The 8,307-nt window shown below is 50.7% G+C and overlaps 1 protein-coding gene across 1 annotated transcript; it reads right to left on the bottom strand.

The window, feature by feature from the left end:
* Window positions 1–352: 352 nt before the first annotated feature.
* Window positions 353–3,275, bottom strand: FOXC2 (forkhead box C2). Its single transcript, XM_006080855.4, has one exon. It carries the CDS (start codon window positions 2,747–2,749, stop codon window positions 1,241–1,243), a length of 1,509 nt encoding a protein of 502 aa, XP_006080917.3. The 5' UTR covers window positions 2,750–3,275; the 3' UTR covers window positions 353–1,240.
* Window positions 3,276–8,307: the final 5,032 nt, after the last annotated feature.

The raw sequence follows: 8,307 nt of genomic DNA, 5'->3' as shown, positions 1-8,307 counted from the left end.
TGGAGCTGGTTGGACACTGGGATGGAATGGTAGTGTTTATTTTGACTATTGGCCTGTTTTTCTGCATTTAACAAAATGCATTACAGCAAATGTCATTACGGCTCACAGCCCTTCAGGCAGCCACATCCAACCAGGACTGGTTCTCAACTGCCTGGGTCAGGGTGGGATTCTGAATTAATCAAAAGCCTTTTCTGACACTAGCCGGACAATAGGGGAGTTCCCGCAGTCCTCTGTGCTCATCTGTAGATGTCTACACATTTACCCACCTGTGTAACAAAAATAATCAAAACAGGTGGATTGGTGACCACACCTCATTTTTTAAAATTTGAGAATACAAACACACTGTCCGGACTTTGGGCAGAAAAACAACATGGGTTTATTTTAAGGCAAGTACAACAATTAAGACCACATAAGACAAACACAGGTGAAGTTAAATTTTTAGTGTTTTTTTTTTTTTTCTTTTAGGAATGCTGGGGGAGGAATCTACTATACAACACCATCACACTTTGTAAATAAAAAGTATCAGATACTTGACTTCTTTATCCGCCAACAACAACAACAAAATAAATTATTTTCTTGTTTTGTAAAAGACCTACAACTGGGAAAAGAATTATGTCTCATAATTGTACAGGGAAGGGAGGAAACCCCACATAGGTTTCTTGAATTTTCACTTTGGCAGTTAGAAATGGTCGGGCAAGATGAGAAATTATCCAGTGAACTCAACTTTAAATATTATATTAATGGCTCTGAAAAACAACAAAAAATAGCCTGATTACAAATCCACACACTTGTACAGCACGGTTAGAGAAATTTAAAATTACACACAGCACATACATAATCTATAGAGACCCCCATAGACCTATGGGGGTCTCTACAGAGAGTCATTACTGGGTCGCTATGGGATTTGGTCCATAAGTTATAATTTTTGAAACCCCGAATGGAGCAGTGAGCACAGCCATCTTGGAAGGGGAGGGGGATTTTTAAATCATTATTCATTTCGTTGGGCCGCGTCCCTGTACTGGGGCTTCTTGGGATCTCAGAACGGGGCGGCGAGTTAAAGTTACCTGCAGCTTCGCAGAGGGCGGAGGCTGGCATGCGCGCTCTCTCTGCTCCCGGGTCTGCGGAAAAAGCGGTGGGCAAGTTTTGGTTCTTTTTGCGTCTCTGCAGCCTGAATTGTCTGAGAGGGTCGCGTCTGGGAGCGAAGCCGGAGCGGGCCAGGGCAGAGGAGGGCCGGGACAGGTCAGTATTTCGTGCAGTCATAGGAGTACGGAGCCGCGTGGCGGTAGAGGGATGGCGTGGATCTGTAGGGCAGCTGACAGCTCGCGTTGCTGCTCACCTGGGGTTCCCCGAGGGTCGAGTTCTCAATCCCCAGCCGGTGGGAGTTGAACATCTCCCTGACGTTAGGGAAAGTCTGCTGCTGGGCCGCGAACGTGTGGCCGGAAAGGTGGTTCAGGTCCCCGCTGTGGTTGAGATACCAGGAGGCCGCCTGGGCCGCGGCAGCCCCGGGCTGCGGCGCCGGCTGCGGCTGGGGAGCCGGCGGGGGCGGCGGCGCCTGCGGGTGGTGGTGGCCGTGATGCTGGTGGTGGTGGCCAGCGGAGGCGGCGAGCGCGCCCTCCTGGCCGGCGGCGAGGTTGAGGGCGCTTAGGGGCGATGTGGGGCCGCTCGGGTGGTCCGAGAGGGCCTCGTCCAGAGCGGGCGGGACGCACATGTGCGCCGGCCGCTCGGCCCCGGTGTACAGGCTCATGGCGCGCATGCTGCATTGGTAGCCCCCGGCGCCCGCAGCCTCCAGGCCTTGCGCGCAAGGCTGGCCATAGGCGGCGGGCGGCGCGGCGGCGTAGGGCAGCGCCAGCGACGGCACCACCAGGCCCGCGCGCCCGGCCGCGGGGCTCAGCTCGCCGCCGGGCGGCGACGTTCGCAGCGTCATGATATTCTCCACGCTGAAGCCGGGCAGCCCGTTGGGCGCGCCCGCGTGGTGCTCCGGCAGCGAGCCGTCAGGGGAGCCGGCGGGCGTGGAGGCCGCGCTGCGCGGGCTACCCTGCAGCGCGCTCTCGGGGCTCAGTGTCTCCACCTTGGTGATGACCGGCAGCGCCGGCGACGCCGCCTCGCTCTTGATTACCACCTTCTTCTCGGCCTCCTTGGGGGTGTCCGCTAGAGGGGGGCCGGCCGGAGCGCCCTTGGACGCCGCCGGGGGCGGCTCCTTGAGGTGGGCGCGCTCCTCCTTCTCCTTGGGCACGTCTTTCTTCTTGAAGCGCCGCCGGCGCCTCAGGAAGCTGCCGTTCTCGAACATGTTGTAGGAGTCCGGGTCCAGGGTCCAGTAGCTGCCCTTGCCAGGTTTCTTGTCGTCGCGGGGCACCTTGACGAAGCACTCGTTGAGCGAGAGGTTGTGGCGGATGCTGTTCTGCCAGCCCTGCTTGTTCTCCCGGTAGAAGGGGAAGCGGTCCATGATGAACTGGTAGATGCCGTTCAGGGTGATCTTCTTCTCCGGCGCGTTCTGGATGGCCATGGTGATGAGAGCGATGTAGCTGTAGGGCGGTTTCACCAGGTCCTTGGGCGCCGCGGGCTGGTGGTGGTGATACGGCGCGTAGGAGCGGCCCATGCCCGCGCCGTACTGCTCCGGGTGGCCCGAGTAGACGCCCATGGGGCTGGTCATGCCTCCGTAGCTGCCCGCCGCGCGGTAGTAATTCTGCTCGCTCAAGTAGGGCACCACTCCCAGGGCGTTGGGGTCGGACACAGAGTAGCGCGCCTGCATGCTGCGTCCGAGACGGCTAGCCACCGCCTGCGCGCACGGACCGCGAGGAAGGCCCTTACGAGAGCGAGCGCGAGCGAGAGAGGAAAGAAGGGAGCCGGTGGGGGGAGCCCCGGGCGCCTGGAAGCCTCAGGGGTGAGCTGGAGGAGGCGCCGGCGCGGGGCGCCCGCCTTCGGGTCGGGAAGGGGCGCTCGCTTTCAGCGGACCGGGCGGAGCAGCATCTTGGAAGGCGCGCCCCGGCGAACGCAGCGCCGGCCCCGGCTCACTCCTCGCTCGTTCCCGGGACTCGGCGGGCGGCCGGGGACCTAGCGGAGACGCCGCGCGCGCGGTGGACCAAGGCAGGCCGCTCGGTCCGCGTCAGGAAAGGGAAGGCGGCTATCCAAGCCCCCCCACTCAGCAAATCGGCAGCCCTGAGGGTCGGCGAGCCGGGGTCCAGAGTGCTGCCCTGCCGAGCCCGGAAAAAGAGGCAAAGTCCCTTTTAGGGAATGGGAAAAGTTTCAAAAGTCTTCTTGGTGAAAGCGAGGTTTTACTTTCCCCCGGCCACGCCCCCTCCGGGAACTTTGGACCAATAAGGCGGCCGCTGTAGGGACTTGGAACCAATCAGGACGATGAGCGCCGGAATCCGTCGGCTCTAAGACCCAGCCGCGCAGAACCAGACTTTCCTGCAGCCCAGTCTTAACTTGAAAAGATTTTTTTTCCTTAAAAAGTTATATCTTATTAAAATTTATTTTATTATCACATTTTGGTTAATGGGCCCACGTGCCCAGAGCAAAAAAAAAAAAAAACTAGCGCTCCTTTGCAGATAAAAGTGAGTTTGAGATATAAAATCGAATTAATGTAGTCCAATATCTCCCCAAAGACCTTGTAAGTAGCAAAGAACCTGGGACTATTTTTCTTATTAATGAGTGATGAGGCGAATAATTAGATTTCCTAATTGTGGGGGCCCAGGTGTAATGGATTCCAAGTAAATGTGCTGAATTGTAATGGAGAGGCCTCCTCTGGATGTGGTCATTATTTAAGCAAATAATTAACAATCGACGGGGAGTTTTCAGGTTCAGGGCCGTCAAGAATAACCTATAAATGTTTAAGAGGCGAATTATAGAAACCGAGTGCCCCTCACCCCCACCTGAGGAGGCAGGCCCAGGCGTCTATAGGGGATATAGGCAGATAAGCGAAGTGGGGAACGTAGCGATGCCTCCAGAATATAATCCTCTAAACCCGCCGTGGATTCGGTAAAGCATCCCCGACATCGGTTGCTGTGTTGTGGGGTTTGGGGAAGAGAGGGAAATAATTCTGCTCATCTCCCCCTCTGCCCTCCGGCGTAGACGCTCGTAGCCCACCAACCCCAGCCTCGCCGCGTCGCTCCCTTTTCCCAGAGATAAATTCCCTTTGACAGGCTGACTCCCGCTCTCCCCGAAGCCGGGAACAATGCACCAGCCACCCGGCCCTGCGGCAGAGCTGGGCTCCCCTGCCCGCGAGGAGAAACCCGAGCCGCAGTCGGTGGGGGCTTCGCCGGGGACGCGCGTCCATGGCGCGGGCTCCCGACCGCGGCCCCGCCGGCAGGAACCCTCAGCCCCGCGCGCAGCCCCCGCCTCCCGCTCCTGGCGAAGCCCCCTCGGGAGTCTCCGCGTTGATTTTCTGTATGTTAGTCTTTTTTGTTTGGCTGCGGTTTGATAAGGTGATTTGGGCACCCGGGCTCCATGCGAGGATGGGGCAAGCGACTGCAAATGGTTCAAGACACCTCGGGAGACGGTATTATTCTGGATAAGAACCTAGAGCGACTCGGAGATCCTAGCCCTTCAGCGCTTTCTCCTTCTCTCGAGGAATCCCGGGAAGTTTGTTTATTTGTGCGCTGAGTATTTATTTCTTCAACACCTCGAATAATCAGGTCCCCTTTCGCTCGCTTCCCCGAAGGGCAGGACACTCTGTGACGGGCTAAACGCTGGTCAGAATTCTTCTGGAAGTTGTCTATCCCGGTTGGGTAGTGGAAGAAGACTTCGGATAAAACTTTTGTATTTCAGGATTCCTTTTCCCCTCCTCACTGTCCCCATCAGTTGTTTATAAGGTCCCCAAGAAAAGGGTTTTCGAGAATCTACCGTCAGCCTTAGCTTTTGGAGAGGTGAATAGAAGGCGCTGGGGACACTTCATTCATTTTCAAAAACGGAACAAAAGAAAAATACTTAAGTTCGTTACCGATGAATGGTATTATGTCCTGATAAATTAAAAATCAAAGGAAAAGTATTTATTACAAAATAGATTCCTATTACCTAGAATATTCTGCTTCTGAAACATTCACTCCATTTTTTATGGGCACTCTGGGTTCTTTCTCAAATTTGATTTTTAGGGGGGCAACGAAGTAAAATGAGGCTGCCCACTCTTCCACTCACAGGTGAATGGTTTGAATTCCCACCCCTCCAGCTTCCACTACAACTTTATTATTTTTTTCATACCTCTAGTATTTTCACATCCATTAAAAAAAAAAAAAAAACACCTTTAGCAAAAACTGTCTTTCTCCTTGACTATGTGACAGGCAGCCCAAGTTCTCACAATTTTACTGGAAATGCAAACTATTGATCAGGAAACACCCCTCAGTCTGTAGACTTCTTGCAGGAATATTATTTACTCTGCTTTTTGAGGTGCGTTTAAAAAAATTTAAAAGACTTATCACATCACAGGACAAAAACCAAAATAGCTAAGGACCACGGAAAATAAATCCCAAAATGGCAGTTTCTGTCTGAGTTTCTGTTTGCAAGGGTGTCCAGGTTTAAACCAATGATATCTGAAAAGAACTAGGCTGAACTGCCTAAATTATCCCCCCAATGCAAAAAAAAAAAAAAAAAAAAAATGTGGGGTGGGAGGGGAAAAGTCCTTATAATCAAGACAGAAGAGGTGAGAGAGACATTTTCCTTTGCCCCTGGAATTAGGTTTCTTCTCCGCTCAGTAGGACTCCGGGAGAGATGTTTGTTCAGGTTATTAAAACAACACCTTCCACACACCTGGACTTTGCAAAAACCATGTTTCCGATCTTTTCTTTTTCCTGCCAAAGTATTTTGGATTGGAGGCTGCTGATTTTTACCATTCTTGACCTTGCTGTCAGTGAGCTGAAAGCCTAATCGGGCCCCAGAGGGCCCCGTGCATCACTAGAATAATAAGCGACTATAACGGCAGAAGATACCGAAGTCAATCCCCCGCCACCCGGCATGGAGCCCTAGTTTGGGCGCCTCGGGCTCCTGCACCTGGAGGCAGCTGGGGCGGCCCCGTGGTGTCGGCGCCACCTTGAGGCCTACTAGGGAACTACCCTTAAAATAGTTGGGGGGTGGGGTGGGGGGGTCAACCGTTTTGGTTACAATGGAGGTGCTGACACCTTATGGAGGCACCTTAGCATTGCATGGCAGGAATAAAGTAGAAAGAAGGTAAATAAACTGTGCCTAGCGTGGATCAAGAAAAAACAAAACATTTTCCATAGTTTTGCAATGTGTCAAGAACATGATGTGTTGGAAAACAGAAATGTCTTTGAAACTGCTTGGGGAGCAAGAAATCCTCTCTAGGGAGACTTGCTGAGGTTTTAAGCAAATAAAACCTGCTCCTCTTAGGTGTCTACAAGTCTGGCAATATTTTTTCCAGGGCTGTTAACAAATTGCTCTCCTCCGTGTCTCCCTGCGGCAGCTGTCTTTCTGCCCCGTGTGTAGCGTGAGTTCAGGGAATTCATCAAAAATGTTTGTGCTGCATGTGTGTGCCTGACATTGGCAGGAACAACCCATAACCATAACCAAAGTTAAAAGAGACTTCAACATCTCTGCAACAGCTTCTGCTTTTGAGGCACAACCAAGAACTCAAAGATTGGACAAGCGAAAGGAGTTTTGTGTCTCTTTTCACTATTTTCAGTACATTTTCCTCTTGGGCTCACAAGGTTTTAGGGAAAGGGTCCAGGAATTAGAGCAGTCTCAGGCTTCCAAAAGCTACCTGGGATCTGATGAACCCTTGGGTTCATCACAGTCAATGCTCTTTCTTAAAAATCCACTGCAATCCAGCACCTAGAAATGTTTTCCAGGGCAGAAAGTGGTCACTGCTAGAAACTTTTCCAAACCACCGTTCATAAAAGGTAGCACCATGAACAACATAATAACAGGGGTAAAGGCTATTCTTCACTAAAAGATGAAAGAAACTTGACAACTGAATGCAGTACTTAATCCTAGATGGAGGAAATTTAAAAAAACAATACTACACGACAGGTTTGAGAATACCTGGAGAAATTTTAATCTGGCATCATATTCAGTAGTAGTCTTGTATCAAGGTTAAAATTCTTGACTGTGATAATTATATGTGATCAAGTAAGAGCATGTCTTGTTTTTAAAAGATGCATGTCAAAATATTTAGAGCTGATATTAATCATCTCTGCAACTTTTAAAAGATTCAACTAAGAGGGAGGGTGTGTATAGAGAGGAGACAGAAAGAGAAATGTATCTAAAATGAGGCCAATTGCTGAACCTATGGTATGTGGGTATTCATTGATTTTGCAAATTTTCTCTAACTTTGAAAATTTTCAAAATTAAAAACAAATGGGAGAAAACCATCTTTGTTATTTTGGAAATTAAAAAGGGATGTGACACAGAGCAAACATCTTTCCATGGAAGGAAATTAGGGTTTCCATATTGTAAACTACTGTGGGGGCCCACCTGGCCCCCAGTGTCTCGTCTCCTTGTGTTCTCCAAGTTTCTGAAAAACAATCTTGAACAACCGTGGATTTTATCACATTAACTTGTGGTTATTCTGTTTGTTTGTTTGTTAAAGCTGATTGTCTAAGGAGCCTTGTTGTTCAGTCACTGTGTCTGACTCTTTGGCAGCCTATGGACTGTAGCACACCAGGCTTCGCTGTCCTCCACTATCTCCTGGAGTTTGCTCAAATTCATGTCCATTGAGTCAGTGAGGCTTTCTGTCTCATCCTCTGCCTCCCCCTTCTCCTTTTGCCTTCAATCTTTCCCAGCATCAGGGTCTTTTCCAATGAGTTGGATCTTTCCATCAGGTGACCAAAGTATTGGAGCTTCAGCTTCAGCATCAGTCCTTCCAATGAATATTCAGGGTTGATTACCTTTAGGATCCACTGATTTGACCTCAAAAATATAGTCATGTCCAACTCTTTTCAACCCCATAGACTGCAACCCACCAGGCTCCTCTATCCATGAAATTCTCCAGGCAAGAATGCTGGAGTGGGTTGCCATTATCTTCTCCAAGGGATCTTCCTGGTCTGGGGATCGAATCTGGATCTCCTGCATTGCAGGCAGATTCTTTACCATCTGAGCCACCAGGGAAGCCCCTAAGGAGCTTCTCTATCTTTATAATTCAAGCACTGCCCCAATTAGCACAATCAAAATTGGAGAAATCTAATCGAGTACTGTAGATGTTTCCAAAACAGAGTACTAAAGATATACGTATGTTCTTCTTCTTCTTCTTGTTCAGTCACTCAGTTGTGTTTGACTCTTTGTGACCCCACGGACTGCAGCATGCCGGGCTTCCCTGTCCTTCAGTATCTCCCAGTTTGCTCAAAGTCATGTCCATTGAGT

This window comes from Bubalus bubalis, chromosome 18, assembly GCF_019923935.1.
Source record: "Bubalus bubalis isolate 160015118507 breed Murrah chromosome 18, NDDB_SH_1, whole genome shotgun sequence".
NCBI classification, from domain to species: Eukaryota; Metazoa; Chordata; class Mammalia; order Artiodactyla; family Bovidae; genus Bubalus; species Bubalus bubalis.
This window is presented reverse-complemented; position numbering and strand designations above follow the sequence as displayed.

Bases quoted from the DNA above. Each gene is read 5' to 3' on its own strand.
- FOXC2 (XM_006080855.4), bottom strand. From the start codon at position 2,749: ATGCAGGCGCGCTACTCTGTGTCCGACCCCAACGCCCTGGGAGTGGTG.